This window comes from Alligator mississippiensis, chromosome 3, assembly GCF_030867095.1.
Source record: "Alligator mississippiensis isolate rAllMis1 chromosome 3, rAllMis1, whole genome shotgun sequence".
Classification (NCBI taxonomy): Eukaryota; Metazoa; Chordata; order Crocodylia; family Alligatoridae; genus Alligator; species Alligator mississippiensis.
Window position 1 is genome coordinate 279,619,164 of NC_081826.1, and position 17,872 is coordinate 279,637,035.

The 17,872-nt window shown below is 47.3% G+C and overlaps 1 protein-coding gene across 6 annotated transcripts in view; it reads right to left on the bottom strand.

Annotated features, from left to right (window-relative positions):
• SPEF2 (sperm flagellar 2) overlaps positions 1 to 17,872 on the bottom strand; it is a 188,962-nt gene that overhangs the window by 167,932 nt on the left and 3,158 nt on the right. For all 6 annotated transcript variants that reach the window (XM_019496054.2, XM_019496055.2, XM_019496053.2 and 3 more), the window contains exons 4-6: positions 16,373 to 16,543; positions 9,801 to 9,941; positions 7,349 to 7,431 (exon numbers count right to left, since the gene is read on the bottom strand). In XM_019496054.2, the coding sequence (XP_019351599.2) occupies positions 7,349 to 7,431; positions 9,801 to 9,941; positions 16,373 to 16,543 (395 nt within the window). The remainder of the gene's footprint in view (positions 1 to 7,348; positions 7,432 to 9,800; positions 9,942 to 16,372; positions 16,544 to 17,872) is intronic.

Genomic DNA, 17,872 nt, shown 5'->3' on the forward strand with positions numbered 1-17,872 from the left:
TTGTTTGGTCTCTCCTACGTACTTTCCATCAAGGCATTTGGTGCATTGAATGAGAGATATTACATTTCTGGAGGTGCAGCTGTAAGATCAGGGAATGCTGATGGCTCTGTTCGTGTTGGCAGGTTTTGCATTTCTTGTCATGGCATGGTGTAGATCCAGAACACACCAAATGGGTCTGAGGAAGTTTGCTTCTGGTGATGAGGTTGGCGAGGTTCGGTGCTTGTTTGACAGCTAGGATGGGTAGCGCTGGGAAGATCTCTTTAAGAATAGGGTTTCTTTCTAGTACGGGTTGCAATTGTTTGAGGATTTTCCATATGGTTTGAGGGAGGGGTGATACATCATAACCAGCGGTGCGCGATTTGTGGGGGTTTTTCTTCTGTACTGCAGTTCTTCACATGGTATCCAGGTGGTTCTTTCAAACTTGCGATCTCTCTCTCTCTCTCTCTCTCTCTCTCTCTGGAGGAGTGTCCTTGTTGGGTGAAAGCCTTTTTAAGATTGGTGAGGTGGCAATCTCGGGTGTTCTCTTTAGTGCAAATTCAGTGGTATCTGAGGGCTTGGCTGTACAGCTTTTTTGCTGTGTTTAGGGTGATGTATGAATACCAGCCCAGCCTCTGGCTTCTTTATGTTCCATTCCATCCAGAAAGAGCACACACCAACTGCTGAAACTTCCTGAGCCTGATGAAGGGTTTTTGAACCCGAAAACCTGCTTAAAAATTGTTCTCCAACTATTTAAGTTGGTCTAATAAAAGCTATGAGGTTCACCCAAAGAACCTTGTCTGCCTATGTCCTTAGACCAACACGGCTACAACCTACACTCCTATTAACTGATTAGGAGCCAGAAGCTACTTAAGTCCACAGCAAGGGGTTTTCCTTTGCCCCCTAGCATACAGCGTGGAGAGATTCAGCAGGGACACCAGGAGTGGCAGATCCAGCGCTGGAGCAGCTTGCAGATGAGACTGGCCACCTGGGTGTAGGTAACCACAGTGACCAGTGAAGTAAGGAGGTGAGGAAGAGAGGAGAAACCTACTGTTTGAGAAAAGGTCTCACAGAGAAAGGATCTGCTGGTACCACAGGAAAGAGAAAAGAGAGTGGGACTGGAGTGGAGCTGACTGACTTGGGGGAGTGGGCTGCACAGTGGTAGAGAAAAGGGAGACCACAAGCTGTGCAAACAGCTAGGGTGCTCCACAACCTGTGGGGAAGTTACTAATAAACCAATTTTCTTTTATCCTGCTTCTGGGGTGATTTACTACACTCTCTCTCTTTGGGGAATTAACTTCTTATTCTTCTATCATTCCAAAGTGTGGCAGGTGAGTCCCAGGGAGAGAGATTTTCTTATTCACCCCCACCCAGCCACAAACTTCTTATAGTTGGTTTTATTATAAAGTACATGTTGTTTGTGGCAGCAGTTCAACAATAGACAATGTATTTAATATGCTTTTCTTCTATGTGATTCTAAGACAAGGGGCTTCTTTCCCTCATGTTGATGGGTGGCAGGGCCTTGTCTTGTATTCAAGTAAATACAGTACTACAGTTTTATCAGTGTTAACTTGGTATAAACATCAAGTATCAACTACCAGTTCTAGCCCAGGTCACAAGTCACAGTAGTAACTGACCAGGTAGCCCAAGGGAACCCACTCCAAACACAGCCCAAGGAAAAGTCATGCCCCAGTGCATAGGGAAGACCAGGGCTTCCCACAGCAGGCTCAGCTGCCTGTACACAAATGCCAGGAGTTTGGAGAACAAGCAAGAGGAACAGGCCCTACTCCTGAATGACAATGATTATGATCTCATAGGGATAACGGGAATCTGGTGGAACTCCACCTGCAACTGGTCTGTAGGTATAGAAGGCTATACCTTGTACAGGAGAGACTGTGTTGGGAAGAGGGTTGCGGGTGTAGCTGTCTACATGAGGAAGCAATATACTTCTTCAAACTGAGTTTAGCAAACATGGAGGTCAACTCAAGACACTCTGGGTTAAAATACGGGGGGAGCATGGGGAATGGGACATAACTGTGAGAGTCTATTAAAAACCTATACAGGCTAGCTGACAGCAATATCCTGAGGGATACCCAGCACAGGTTTGTTGCTGGTAGGTCTTGCTTGACCAATCTCATTTCCTTTTACGACCAGGTGACCTATCACTTGGACAAGGGGGAAGAGATTGATGTCATAGATTCATAGATGTTAGGGTCGGAAGGGACCTCAATAGATCATCAAGTCCGACCCCCTGCATAAGCAGGAAAGAGTGCTGGGTCTAAATGAACCCAGCTAGATACTCGTCTAACCTCCTCTTGAAGACCCCCAGGGTAGGGGAGAGCACCACCTCCCTTGGGAGCCCGTTCCAGACCTTGGCCACTCGAACTGTGAAGAAGTTCTTCCTAATGTCCAGTCTAAATCTGCTCTCTGCTAGCTTGTGGCCATTGTTTCTTGTAACCCCCGGGGGCGCCTTGGTGAATAAATCCTCACCAATTCCCTTCTGTGCCCCCGTGATGAACTTATAGGCAGCCACAAGGTCACCTCTCAACCTTCTCTTGCGGAGGCTGAAAAGGTCCAGTTTCTCTAGTCTCTCCTCGTAGGGCTTGGTCTGCAGGCCCTTGACCATACGAGTTGCCCTTCGCTGTACTCTCTCCAGGTTATCCGCATCCTTCTTGAAGTGTGGCGCCCAGAATTGCACGCAGTACTCCAACTGCGGTCTGACCAACGCCCTATAGAGGGGAAGTATCACCTCCCTGGACCTATTTGTCATGCATCTGCTGATGCACGATAAAGTGCCATTGGCTTTTCTGATGGCTTCGTCACACTGCCGGCTCATGTTCAACTTGGAGTCCACTAGGACTCCAAGATCCCTTTCCACCTCTGTGCCACCCAGCAGGTCATTCCCTAGGCTGTAGGTGTGCTGGACATTTTTCCTCCCTAGGTGCAGCACTTTGCATTTCTCCTTGTTGAACTGCATCCTGTTGTTTTCTGCCCACTTGTCCAGCCTATCCAGGTCTGCCTGCAGCTGTTCCCTGCCCTCCGGCGTGTCCACTTCTCTCCATAGCTTTGTGTCATCTGCAAACTTGGACAGAGTACATTTCACTCCCACGTCCAAGTCGCTGATGAAGACATTAAAGAGTATCGGTCCAAGGACCGAACCCTGCGGGACCCCACTGCCCACACCCTTCCAGGTCGAGACCGACCCATCTACCACGACTCTTTGGGTGCGACCCTCTAGCCAATTCGCCACCCACCAAACTGTGCAGTCATCCACATCACAGCCTCTTAATTTGTTCACCAGTATGGGGTGGGATACCGTATCGAAGGCCTTCCTGAAGTCCAGGTATACGACATCCACCCCTCCTCCTGTGTCCAGGCGTTTCGTAACCTGGTCATAGAAAGAGACTAGGTTGGTCAGGCACGATCTGCCCGCCACAAACCCATGCTGGTTTCCCCTCAGCATAATTTGCCCTGCCGGGCTCTCGCAAATGTGAGCCTTGATAATTTTTTCAAATACTTTACCAAGGATGGAGGTGAGACTGACCGGCCTATAGTTGCCCGGGTCCTCCTTCCTCCCCTTTTTGAAAATGGGGACCACGTTAGCCCTTTTCCAGTCCTCCGGGACTTGGCCCGTGCGCCACGAGCATTCGAATATTCCCGCGAATGGCTCTCCAATGACGTCGGCCAGTGCCTTCAGCACCCTCGGATGGAGCCCATCCGGGCCTGCCGACTTAAAGGCATCCAGTTCTTCCAAATGACTCTGCACCACCTCAGGATCTACGCATGGAAGTCTGGCGCCTTGCTGCTGCCTCTCTACAACCCCAGTGAGAGACTTGTCGTGCCCCTCGCTTAGGAACACTGAGGCAAAGAACTCGTTGAGGAGTTCAGCCTTGTCCCCTCTATCTGTCACCAATTGCTTCTGCCCATTTAGCAGGGGTCCTATTCCTCCCTGGGCCTTCCTTTTACTCCCTATGTATCTAAAAAACAATTTCTTGTTGTCCTTTACTTGGGTTGCCATCCTCAGCTCCATGGTAGCTTTGGCCCGCCTAACTGCCTCCCTACAAGCACGAGCAGAGGAGGTATATTCGTCTTTGGTGATCTCTCCCTGTTTCCACTTTTTATGTGCTCCCCTTTTGGCCCTTAGGCTGCCCTGGATTTCTCTGGTCAGCCATGGAAGCCTCCTGGCCCCTTTCCCTCTTTTGCCTCGCTCGGGGATCGTCTTGCTTTGTGCCCAAAGGATCGTTTCCTTTAGGCACAGCCACCCTTCTTGGGCACCCATCCCATCAAAACTCCTACTCTGCAGTGCGTCCTTGACTAATCGCCTGAGTGCAATGAGATCAGCTTTCCTAAAGTCTAGCACTTTCACCCTACTAGTTACCTTACCCACTCGCCGTCTTATGTTGAATTCTATCATAAGGTGATCACTGTCTCCCAGATAGCTACCGATTTGGAGGTCCCCTATCATGTCATCTCCCGTTGCCAATACCAGATCCAGTATGGCATTCCCCCTAGTGGGACCATACACCTCCTGTGTCAGGTGGAGGTCCTGTACACAAGTTAGAAACCTGCGTGAGCGATGGGACCTTGCTGTCTGCGTCTCCCAGCAGATGTCCGGGTAGTTTAGGTCCCCCATGACTACCGCCTCTTTAGCTTTTATGGTCTCCGAGAGTTGCCTCAGGAGCCCCGCATCTATTTCTTCCCCTTGGTGTGGGGGTCTGTAACAGACCCCTACCACCAAATCCCTTTCTCCTTGCCTCCCATGTAGCCTAACCCACAATCCTTCTACTTCCTCAGCCTTGGATTCTGTCTTGATGAGGGTTGATGTATATTGCTCACTGACATAAAGTGCAACCCCCCCCCTTTCTTCCCCGACCTGTCCTTTCTGTACAATCTATAGCCCTCAATATGTACCGCCCAGTCATGGGATGAATCCCACCAGGTCTCTGTTAGCCCCACTAAGTCATAGGTGTATGTTGACATTAAATATATATGTTGACATTAAAAAAGCCTTCGATCTGGTATCCCATGATCACCTCTTGACAAAACTGGCTAACTGTGGCCTCGACCTCACCACGATCCACTGGCTAGGAATTGGCTCCACGGCAGGACCCAGTGGGTTGTGGTTGACGGATGAGAACCTGATGGTGTTTAACACCGAAAAATGCAAGGTTCTCCACCTTGGGAGGAAACACCTGAAGCATGCTTATAGGCTTGGCAGTGCTATGCTGGTTAGCACTACAGTGCTTGGCAGTGCTATGCTGGTTAGCACTACAGATGAAAGGGACTTGGGGGTCATGATTGACCACAAGATGAACATGAGCCTTCAATGTGATGCTGCGGCTAGTAAAGCAAGCAAAACACTGGCTTGCATCCATAGATGCTTCTCAAGCAAATCCCAGGACGTCATTCTCCCGTTGTACTCAGCCTTGGTGAGGCCGCAGCTGGAGTACTGCATCCAGTTTTGGGCTCCACAATTCAAGAAGGATGTGGAGAAGCTTGAGAGTCCAGAGAAGAGCCACACACATGATCAGAGGTCAGGAAAACAGACCTTATTACGAGAGGCTGAGAGTCATGGGACTCTTCAGCCTGGAAAAGCGCAGGCTCAGGGGTGATCTGGTGGCCACCTATAAGTTTATTAGGGGTATTCACCAGGATCTGGGGGAACGCCTGTTCACCAGAGTGCCATGAGAGATGACAAGATCGGATAGTCACAAACTCCTCTGCGACTGTTTCAAGCTGGACGTAAGGAAGAACTTCTTTACTGTCTGAGCCCCCAAGGTTTGGAATAGACTGCCACCAGAGGTGGTTCAAGCATCTACTCTGAACACCTTCAAGACACTTTTGGATGCTTATCTTGCTGGGATCGTATGAGCACTGCTGAATTCCTGCCCCTGGGCAGGGGGCTGGACTCTGATCCTCCAGGGTCCCTTCCAGCCCAAATGTCTATGAAATCTATGAAACCTCCCAAACAAGAGTAAGAGCTGGACCGAGAATTCAATAGGGAACTGGCTGAGGCTGCAAGCTCCAGATTTCTGGTTGTCATGGGGGACTTCAAGCTCCCCAACATCTTGTGGGAAGAGCACACAGCCAAATCTGACTGGTTGCATAGCTTCTTCCCATTGATGACCTCTACCTAATGCAAGAGGTCTACAGGCCAACTAGGGGAAAGGCACTGCTGGATCTGGTTCTGGCCAAAGGGGATGATCTGGTGAATGATCTGAGGGTCAAGGGGAAGCTTGATGACAATGACCATGAACTGATCACTTTTTCTGTTCAATGCTGGGTGGGCAAGTGTCTCAGTAAAATAGAAATTCTCAACTTTGGGAAGGCCAACTTTCAAAAACTCAGGAGACTGGTCAACCAGGCACTCAGAGACCATGGGCCTTTAGAAAGGGGAGCCCATGAGGAATGGTTGTTCCTTAAGAATGTAATCCTTGAAGCACAAGGAAAGTCCATCCCACCCTGAAGGAAGTGCAGTCAGTGGGCTGGGGTGCCCCCTTGGCTCAATAGGGAACTTTTGGGCTTCCTGAAGGTAAAAAGACAAGCCTATGCCAGATGGAAAAAAGCAGTCATCAACAAGGAGAACTACACAGCACCAGACCGCACCTGTAGAGAGCAGACCAGGAAAGCCAAGGCAGATACTGAGCTCAGGCTAGCAACGGAAATCAGTGACAACAAAAAGTCCTTTTTCAGATATGTGGGAAGTCGCAACACTGAACCCCTATTAAATCAAATGGGGCAGCTGACACTCAGGAAAAGGCGAGTCTCCTAAACAATTACTTTGTGTCGTTCTTCCACCTGTCCAAAGGGGTCACCCCGTCAGACAGGACGCAAAGCATCCAGGGGGCAGGAAACAGACCCACAATTGATGTAAATCAAATTTTGGGCCCCCCACTTCAGGAGGGACGTGGATAAGCTTAAGAGTGTCCAAAGGAGAGTCACCCGTATGATCAAAGACCAAGACAGCAAGCCTTACAAGGACAGGCTGGAGAAGAGAAGGCTTGTGGGGACTTGATGGCAGCCTATAAGTACATAAGCCTATAAGTACCTAAGGGGGGGTACACCAGGATCAGGGAGAACAGCTGTTCACCAGGGCTCTCCAAGGGATAACATGGTCTAACAACCACAAATTTCTGGAAGGCCTATTTAGACTGGACATAAGGAAAAACTTCTTTACGGTCCGAGTGTCCAGGGTCTGGAAGAGACTCCCCACAGAGGTGGTGAATGCACCTAGTCTGGACTCATTCAAATGGTGTTTGGATGCTTATCTTGCAGGGGTCATTTGATCCCAGCAGACTTTCTGCCTATGGCAGGGAGGCAGGACTTGATGGTCTTGCAAGGTCCCTTCCAGCCCCTAATGTCTATGAATTACCTGCCTGAGACTTGGCTGCTGCTAGGTGCAGGACTCCCTTTCCTCATAAACTTCTCAAACTTCTTAATCTCTTTGTGCATATCCTAAAGAAGAAAACAAGCATGAATATTTCAATGTTATTATCTTTCCTAAAAAGCAAAGATGGATACAACCATTATAAAATTGTGTTTACAGCGTAAACATTATGTAGAGAAATTTTAATGTCACTTTAGATGACATGATGCTGAAATCATATTATGCCTCAGCTAGCTCAGGGATAACAGAAGATAAAGGGTATGAACAAAAGTGATAATTTTCACCCAGTCTGCCCACATAAAGCAGTTTATAGCTGTGACCAAACATAAGTGCACGGCTGGAAACATCTTAAAAAATGGCTGACTGAGTGAAAATCTGACTCCTCATTGCATGAGGTATCAGATAAAGACATTTCAAGATGTAGCGTTTTTCATAACTTGTGTCTGCAGAGCTCCCTGAGCTCTGCTGTTTCCAGAATGGGAGAGGAGAAAGGGAGCAGAGAAAGTTCAGTATGGTGGTTTTTCAGCCCCGCTGGAGGATGAACATGGGGTGGGGAGCCCCAAAAATGAGCTCCCTCTGCTTCCTGTCCCCCCCTCCCATTCTGAAAACAGCAACCGTGGCACAGAACCGTGACTGTTGCTATGGGAACCTGGCTGCAGGCTCCCAGCCCCAGCTACATTCCCCTGAAACCAACATTGAACTTCTGTTTGGTTTGGGGTCATGCTGTAACTCAGAAGGTTGATGTGAGGATCCAGGATCTTAACCATGAAGCACACTGCAACAGGGGGCTTTAATGTGACAGTAGAGTAGAACTAAAGAGTGCAGCAAAAAACTACCAGCATTCGTGGGTTTGATTTCAGAGGTGAAGAGCTGTGTTACTCTGAGGTCAGGCAGAGGAAGCATCTGACAAGGGCTGTTGCCTCCAAAAACTCATGTTTCTTTGAACCAGTTAGTGTCTAAGGGCTCCTACAGACATGAAGGGAGCCTGCTCCAATGCGCTGGCACATCAGAGCAGACTCGATTAACTGAGCCTGCTGGAGCATGGAAATTGACGCACTCCGGTAACCTTCTGTGTCACATGTATCAGTGTCCCTGTGCATCCCCACACTGAAAAAATGGTGACGGTGCACTTTGAAATAAAACACGTTCAATGAGCTTTAGTTCAAAGCGCCCCATCACCATTTTTTCAGTGAGAGGACACTGATACACATGACACATAGGCATTTTTAATTAGCACAGCTCACTCATTAAGGCACCTGGTGCAGTGTCCCAAAACACATGTGAAAATGCCCTAATGTGCCACCCTGCTCTGCCTTCTGCCTGGTTTTGATTTAAGGCAATTGTCAATTTTAAATCCTACTACAGTTCCTATAATCCTAATATTATAAAAGCCTTAATCTGTCTGTCTGTCCATAATGCTTTATTCACACACTGACTGGCTGACTGAAACAGCCAATCATAGTGCAAATAAGCATTTGGAGAGGAGGTAGAAGTGCAGCAGTGAGCCGCCATGATGGCGGGGACACGGGACTGAGCGGGGGTGGGGAGGTGAGGCTCAGGTCTGATGCTGGGGGAGGGGGAGGTGGAAGGAGTGAGCCCGAGCAGGGGGAGAAGATGGCCCGCCATGGCGGTGGGTGGGGGAGCAGTGGGCCTGGCCTGGTCCGGTCTGGCCTGATGCAGCAGCAGCAGGGGGAGGGAAGGAGCGGGCTTCCTCCCCCGCATCAGCCCTGAGCCTGCACCTCCCCTCCTCCGGCTGCCGCCAAGTCGGCCCAGGCCTGCTGCTTGCCCCCTGCCATGGCAACCCAGCTTTTCCCCACCCTCGGGCCTGGTGCTCCCCTGCATTGGGCCCAGGCCCACTCTTCCCCTCCCCCTGCCGCTGCAGCAGGGAGGCAGGGGAGCAGGCCCAGATCCCAAGAAGCAGGAGGGAAGCGGGGAGCGGGCCCATGTGGGGGAGAGGGGGGCACAGGGCTCCATCTTCCCCACTCCCCTCCCTGTCATTCTTGATGGGCAATTGGCTAGTAAAAGATAAGCTTTTATAGGATACAGTACCAGGTACAAGTACAACAACCACAAATTGCAGGAAAAAATTAAGGGTTTGATTCAAATTTCATTAAATGTCCTCTGTATTTAGTGCAATTGGACTACATCCTAAAACAAGGATTAAGTTAGTACATGACCACACACTTTTTATTTAAAAAGAACTTCCATTGATGGCAGTGGGACTGTTCCTTAAATTAAAAATGCAGAACCAGGTCCTAAATTAATCCTTGATATTTGGCCTGATTCACCATTGCATTAGTTCTGTTTGTTGCTAGTGTAACTTTATTGCAATCAGTCAGTGACTTTATGTGTGCACATTATATCCCACTGTGGATTTCTATCCCAAGTTGCTTGGCAGTTACAATTCAGTGTACTAAATAATAAAGCCAACACTTACCTCTGCTTCTTTTTTCTTTTTTAATATTTTTCGGGCTTCAATAGCTTTCAGGGTACGGTTTGGTGGTGGTTTTGGAATCTGTATAATAGCTGCTTGAATTCTGGCCATTATTTCATTTTGTCTCCTCCTTGACATGCGTTGCTAAACACAAAGATGTTCAATTAAATCCTATGAGGAACGACTAAGATCTGGGACTGTTCAGCTTGGGGAAGAGAAGACTGAGTGGGGACTTGGTGGCCGTCTATAAGTATGTAAGGGATGAATATAAGGAGCTGGGAGAAAAACTGTTCACTAGGGCACCCTAGGGGAGGAGAAGGAGCAATGGTCATAAACTGTTAGAGGATGGTTTCAGGTTAGATGTAAGGAAGAACTTCTTTACGGTAAGGGTGACCAGAATCTGGAACAGACTTCCCAAGGAGGTAGTGCAGTCCCCAACCTTGGAAGTCTTCAAGAGGAGACTGGACAGACACCTTGTTGGAACCGTTTGATCTCAGCAGTATTCCTGACCAGAGCAGGGGGTTGGACCTGATGATCTATTTCATAGATTTCTAGGGTCAGAAGGGACCTTGTAGATCAAGTCTGACCCCCTGCTCTAGGCAGGAAAAAGCACTGGGGTTAAGGTCTTTCAAGCTCCTTTCCAGTCCTTAAGTTCTATGATTCTAGTGTTACACATGCATTGAAGTAATTCATAAAGGAGAGAGGAAGCCCAGAGGTAACTGGCCTTCCCCAACCCCCAGCCATGCTAATGCAGGCAAAGAGCCCCAGAATAAAATGGCCACCCATATCAGATGCAAGTAGTGACTGATAGGCCTGGGGGCAGAAGTTGAGGGTCAGGTGACCCAGAAAGAGAGGTATAATCACGGGGCCTGAGCCTGTGAAGGGCTGTAGGAGCTGCAGGAGGCAGAACTCCAGGAGATAGCCAGGACAAGTGGCCCAGAGGAAGGACTCTAAGCTGAAAGAAACCCTGAATCCCAAACAGGAACAGTGAAGTGCTCAGGCCGTTGGGGTGGAGCTTCTGCAGGGCGAGATTAATCCTGGGAGGGGAGCCTTTTGTTTTGGAGTAGGCACTCATGTTTTTGGGTTTTGTTTATACCAGAGGAACAGACATGGCTGAAAGGAGTGGTTTGGAGGCCATGAGGGTATGGGTAGGGCCCTCAGTGTAGAGCCTAGGGTGACCACCCATACCTAATTGGGCAGGATAGTCCTAGAATGGGACCCTGAAGTCCCAGTCCCAGGCTGCAAGACTCTAGGACAGCATTTGTTCCAGATTCACAGCATCGTGCACGGATCCAGGTTTCCCCTTGCAGGCTAGCAGTGTTCCAGCTTGCAAGGGGCTGCTTGGGGTCGGGGGAGCGGGGCACAGCGGGCACCACGTGCACAATCTCAAAACAGCAGAGACTCCCTATGCCTGAAGAAGGGTGCTTCTGCCCGAAAGCTTGCAAAGAACTTTTTTCTAACTACTCTGTTGGTCTAATAAACAATATCAAACCTACCCAAAGAAGATTGCCTGTCTACGTCCTTAAATCAACACAGCTACAACCAAAAACCCTTATCCATAGAGAAATACTTTTATAAAAAGAAAATATATTAAAAACACATGTTCTACTCTTAAGTATAATGCTAAAAAACCTTGCTTAAACAATTTATTTTAATAATCAGAGATTGAAAATAATGTACAAAGGGGGTATCTCTATCTTGCCTACAAGGAAGTCGTATCTTAGTGATCATATTTTCAGTTCTTCTTTGTGTATCCCTAACATGTATAGAAAGCAATTTTTTATTTTGTACAAAAAAAGGGGCTCTAAGCTAAAGTTTAAATTGCTTTAAAAAAGGTAACACCTCCTGACTGCTCAAGAATGCTGGCAACATACAAGCAAACTATGGCTGCAGTTAGGCTTTCCAGGTTTAGAGGGAGGCATACTTTTCAGCAGTAATAACTGAGGATAGTATGTTCTCAATTCACAATGCCTTCTGGGTCATAAGGCCATGACAGAAGTTCACAAGGAATTTGTCCGTGTTACATCTTTGCCAAGTTGCAGCCAACACTTAAACTGGCTGGTCATCTTTGCTGGTATGTAGAGGTCCGATCACCATCTCATGTCAACCCCATGCATATATACGTTTTCAGAAGCTGCCAATGCTACCAACCCTGCACGCCCCTTCAGGGACATGCTGCTCTCTGGACTTTTCTCGTCTTGTAAGACCACAGAGGGGAAAGTATAATTTAGCTGTGTGTGTCTCACTACTTTTTTTTTCTTTTTTTACTGAACTCCATTACAGAAAATAACAATGTTTTTGCCCAAAGGATGGCTACTGATGCAGCAAATGCAGGATTTTCTAATAATTAAGTTTTGAACATTTTAACATTATTATCAACATTTACTGATGGGTTCATATTTTAAAATAGAGTTCTTTCATTTATCCTTGACACAATCTGGCATTAACTTTCACCATCCTTCCCATGTTGTCTTCTATTTCTTACAGTTTTGTTTCACTTCTACTTTTCCAAATTTAACAATCCTTCAGTCTCTCTCTCAGAAAGCATGTAGTTTTAAACTGAATAAAACTATAAAAGCTGAATCTCAGATTAATGCTTCTGAATCAACAATTGACAAAAGAAGAAATTAAGAATGCGGTCCCCCACTGACACTGAAGTGCTACTCAGAGTTCATAAGCAACAGTACACTGAAGGGCCTCCTATTCTCTTCTAAAACAACCTTTTCTTCTCTAGAAACTACAACTGTTCCATCTGACATTTCCCAGCAGTACTTCAAACGCAATAAAGCACCAATTTTCCAGTCCTTTTTGTACAAATGTAAATATGAACTGGGAAACTGCTGAAACTGCATAGGTCAGGAAGTGAGACTAAAGGGACAAAGTCAAGTGGACTGTATTAGATGAGGCATACATAGGTAAGGTTGAAGTAGGGTGGAAAATAGGCACTTTCCACTTGATGGTCAAAGAGAACTTAAAAAAAAAAAGAAAAAGTGTCAAACATAATAGCAGTGTGTCTTTTATTTTAAGGTTTTAAAATGTTGTTTTTATTTTTAGATACATAAAGTACTTCTTTCTTTCTTTCCTTATTTGTCTTATACTTACAGGCACTGGCAGATCTAGAATTCAGAACAGAGGGGTGAGAGATACACTGCCCCTCAGATAGTGGTTGGGGGATAGGGGCAAGGGGCAGTTGTACAGCATGGGACACAAGGGAACCAGGGCTGGGAGCAGGCACAGGAAGGGGTAACCTGCCCCCTGCTGCCACTGTCTCTTGCTGACTTGGCAGCAGGGGAAGTTCCTCTCACCTGATGGCCAGGGTGCTGGCTTCAGCTGGGGACAACAGCAGTGATGAGTAGGTTCTTCTTTCCTGCACCTGCCTCCCTCCTGCTCCGTGTCCCCTGCTGACTAGGAACAGGTGCTAGAAGTACTGCCACCATCCCCAGCTGTGTCTGGCAACCCATGCAGCCAGTCCCTGCAGAACTCAGCTGAAGCAAGGCAGGAGAGGCTCTGGGGCTTCCTCCCCTGCCTGCGTCATCTGGGGACAGGCATGGCAGCAGCAAACAGGTTCCTCCTCCAGTAGCACCTGCTCCCAATCAACAGGGGACATGGGGTTGGGGAAGCAGCACAGAGCAGGCACAGAAAGAGGAAGTCACTTCCTATGGTGGGAGTGAGGCAGGAGTAACTCTGGGGCTCACCTCATGCCTGGGTCAGCCAGGGACATCAGCAGCAGTGGATGGATCCCACCATCCTGTGCCTACTTTCTGCCCAGTCTCCTGTATCCCCTGCCAGCCTGAGGGCTCCAGCTGCAGGGAATGGCTGTGCAGAGTGCCAAGCTACACTGCAGATATTGGCAGTGGCAGAAGGGTTGCACCACCACACCCTGCCCTGGATATACCCCTGCTTACAGGCTCAGTAAGACTCTTCATGTTATTTGCTTACATCATGATTTGTGCACATAATACAGATTTTAATGAAGCTAAAGATTTAGGTGAAATAAGAATTAGGCTAATGCTGGAAATCACAATAGAAAGCAAAGGCAGGAATGTGAATAATTAGACAATGCTCTGTGAAACAAGAATCAGTCTGAAAAATGAGACAAAGTTTTAAGACCATAAGACTATATAACTGATATGGAATAACACTTGGGTTAAGAGGTAATTGCAAAATGTACTAACCACACAGCTAAACTTCTCAAAGTGCATGCCTCTGGTTTTGAGACCCTAGCTCTTCTCAGTCCCTGACTTCCCCGGTGACTTGTAGCATTCCCTCCTCCAAAAACATTTTCTTTTTGGTCAACTTGTGGAAAGTGGGGGATGTTTTCATCTTTCAGAAAGGAGTATCAGAATGCCAATGTCCCCAAATAGCACAGCAGACTGCTTCAATACAAACAGTCTTTCTTGAGCGATTCCAGTTCTCTCTGTCCTTCCTTAGACCCCACTTTGTCCTCGCTGGGACTTTCTCCTTGCCTGCTCTGGGACCTTCCTTTCTGTCCTTCCTGGGACTACTTTTTCCATACAGGCAGCCCCTGCTCAACGTGGTTGTGATTAGCACTATTTCGCTATAACGCTCATTTAAAATTGATGCCTGGTTTCACTGAGCGCTCAGTGAGTTTTGCTTTAGTGCTCAGTGGAATCAGCGAGTTTTGGCAGGAAGGCAGGGAGAAGCAGCGGTGGCAGCAGCAGCAGCAAATGCGGTGAGTGGCAGCGAGTGGGAGGTGGGCATGAGCATGGGGGGTGGGGAGAAGCCAGGCATGGCTGCTGAATACAGACTGATGGGGTGGTGGAGCGTCCCATGGGAGGGAGGGGTCGTTATGCAGCCAGCCAGCCAGCCAGGAGTGGGGTGGGGTTTACAGCTGACCACGCATGTAGTGGGGACACTGCAAACCCCCCTGCTCCCAGCCACTGCAAACATCCACCCTGCTCCTGTGGGATGCTCCATTGCCTAAGTTCATCAGCTGAAGCAGCGGAGATAGGGAGGAGTACAAGGCCTGCGCCGGTGCCCAGGGCCAGGGCCAACAGGGGCCTACACCCAGGGTGGGGCAGTAAGAATGCGGGGCCAGGGGCCCATGCCCAGAGAGGGGCAGCAGGAGTGCTGGTGCCCAGGCTGGCACATGGGGCCAGCAGGTGGCTGGGTGGGGAGAGGTGGTGAGAAGTGGTGAGTAGGGGGGACGGGCATCAGCACAGGGTCTGCGTTGGTGCCCAGGGCCAGGGCTGGCAGGGACGCAGCAGGGTGAGGCAGCAGGAATGCAGGCCCAGGCTGGCACGTGGAACTGGAGCGGCCAGCAGGCTAATGAGGAAAGGCAGTGGTGACAAGAAGTGGTGGCCAGAAGCCATGGTAACCAATTACCTATAGTTACATTCATTCCTATGGGTGAATGGATTTCGCTAAGTGCTTGTTTTTTTCCAAGACTTAATATTTAATTATATTGGGTGAATGTGGTCCTCCAGGTTACTATAGTTTTGTAACTGTTTTGTTGCAAGTGGAGCTGACTGGGCCAGAGGAGAAAGAGTGAGGCTCTGGGAGAGGTAGAGAGTATAGGCAACTCCCGTTTAGTGCTCTTAATTGGTTCCAATCAAGCAGCAGTCTCTGGGCCTGGCTTGCCAGGCCCAGATTGCCATTTCCCCATGGGGTGAAAAGGGTATGTATATAGGTATCTTACTTATGAAACTATTTGCAGCATAGCCTATTAACTCTGAGCCCCCCGCCCCCCCCCCCACCCCCCAGTGTTCCCCATTGGAACTGCAGGAACTTAGCCCACTTAGCCTCTTCTGTCACACAAGCAATGTTGCATTTCATGTTGAAATTCACAAGGTGTGTGAAGTTGCAATATTTGCCTTCTGTCATCTTCCCTAATAATCCATTTGAAGTTCGGCAATATATGCACACTGTGAATTATCCTGTTATTTAAATATACATTTTCTAAATATTAATGTTTTAAGTGTCTTATAAAAAAGTCTATTGGTTACATCAGGACTGTCCAGCTCATTTAGATTTACAAGCTCTAACCTGACCACAGAGCTTTTTGCTGACCACACAACATTCATCCAGGCACAGAGGGCAAGTGGCAGCAGTGTTAACCCTCACATGCTGACAACACTGCCACTCCTTCCTTGCCCTGCTGCAGAAAGGCATCCACAACAGGGATCTCAACTTGGAAATGCAGTGCTGGGAGCAACCAGCTCCCATGGGTTAACATTGCCGCTGCTCACCAGGTTGAAACCAAAAGGCATTCCCAACAGGGATCCCAACATGGGAATTCTACAGTGGGACAAGTAATAATGGTGTTAACCCCCACAGCCACTGATCCTGCTGACTCAGTGGCTCTGGCTGCCATAGGACACACTACTACTGCTGCTTACTCCACAGAATTTCCAGGCCTGCGTTTCTTAATAATATTTTAATACCCGTCACCAGCATTACCCATTTTTTATGTTTTTTTATAAACATGAGATTGCATAGGAGTAACATAAGGCCAATTAATAATTTTCAATAGAACTGATCACATGCTTAACCTTAAGAAAATGCATCTAAAGAACTGAGGACCTGGTATGAAAAAAAAACATTTGGCTTCTTACCTTTTCAAGGTCTTGCACTCTTTGTTCCTCCTGTAGTTTTTGAACTTTCTGTTGTTCTACAATGTGTACACGAGTTATTTTAGCTTCCATGTTCTTAGATTTCATTTCAAAATGTTCTGAAACCTGCTGCAGTCTCAAGTCAGTCTGCCGTGGTGTTAAGTTCTTCAAACGCTAAAATGCAATAGCATTCCAAATATCCAAGAGTAAGAAGCAGTAACACAAACATTCTACTAACCATTTAAACTATTGCCAGAACCCAAAACTGTTCTAAAGCATTTCAGAAAATGATATTTAAATAGGCATTTCCCATGTACTGATATACAAAGAAGAACATCAAGACACAGTGGAATATTTTAATAGAAAGGGCCAGATTCACTGAAACTGGTGAAGACTGTTGAAAACCAGGAGAGAAAATGTTTCTTTGAACATGTGCTCAATTAGCTGGCAGGTGCTACTCACTGTGGCCTAACTGTACCTCCTGGTTTGTGCCACCAACATATAACATTCTTGATGAATGGGTACGATGGCTGCTTGGTGCTGCTCCCATTCTCATTGATGAACTTCCTGCCACTGTGGGTTTATGGTGAGGTTCATGCCAACAAAGTACATAAATCTAGGTGAACTTGATTCACAGTATATAATTTATTTGAAGTTGCTCATCCTGATAAAGAAGTGTGAGCACTGCCAATGAAGTTAAAAAATGTTTCTCCACTATGACTCACTTTCAGTCTTCCGTGTTTTGCTTAATTTTGTGATAGGTCTACACTTGAGTCAGGAATATAATGTAGAGATATTCAAGTTACAAGCTCATTCAAGTACTGGAAGTACTCCAGTTACAAGAGCAGGGAATATTATGTGCAATGATTTACCCTTCCAAGAACCAACTTATTCAAAATTAGCTTACTTACTTTTCCACTGTGCTACAGTTTGCAAGAGAGGCTGCTGAAAAAGTGTAAGAAGGAATTGCTGCAAAATGATTAGCCTGCACTGTTCTGTACTTCAAAGCAGGAGAAAATCAGAAGGGTGCAGCTAAGGAAAGATCTGGTTAAAGAAAGTGAAAGTGGACTGACATTTCTGTGAATCAACAAGGTGCAGGGAAAACTAGGCATATATCTTGGAGAGACCAGGCCAAAGCAATATTGTATTTTATGGCATACAACACACCCCAAAATAAAATCCACATCTTGTTTTTGAAAGGTAAAATGAAGAAAAAAAATCTTTTTGTGTAGTATGTAGCTGAGTAGCAGCAGCTAGGGAGACAAGCCTGCTCATTGCACTGCTGTTGAGTCTTGCATAGATTTTACTTTCCCTTTTGCTCGTAACCACCAGAAACTGCTCTTACTGTATTTCTTGCATATAACGCATACTGCAATTTCCAGCAGCTGATTTTTGGGGGGGGAAAAGTGTATGCTGTATGTGAGAAAATACAGTATATTTTTTTCACACACGTAATATATGTTGAACCAGGGCTGTCCAGCTGGTGGTCCACAGGAAGCATCC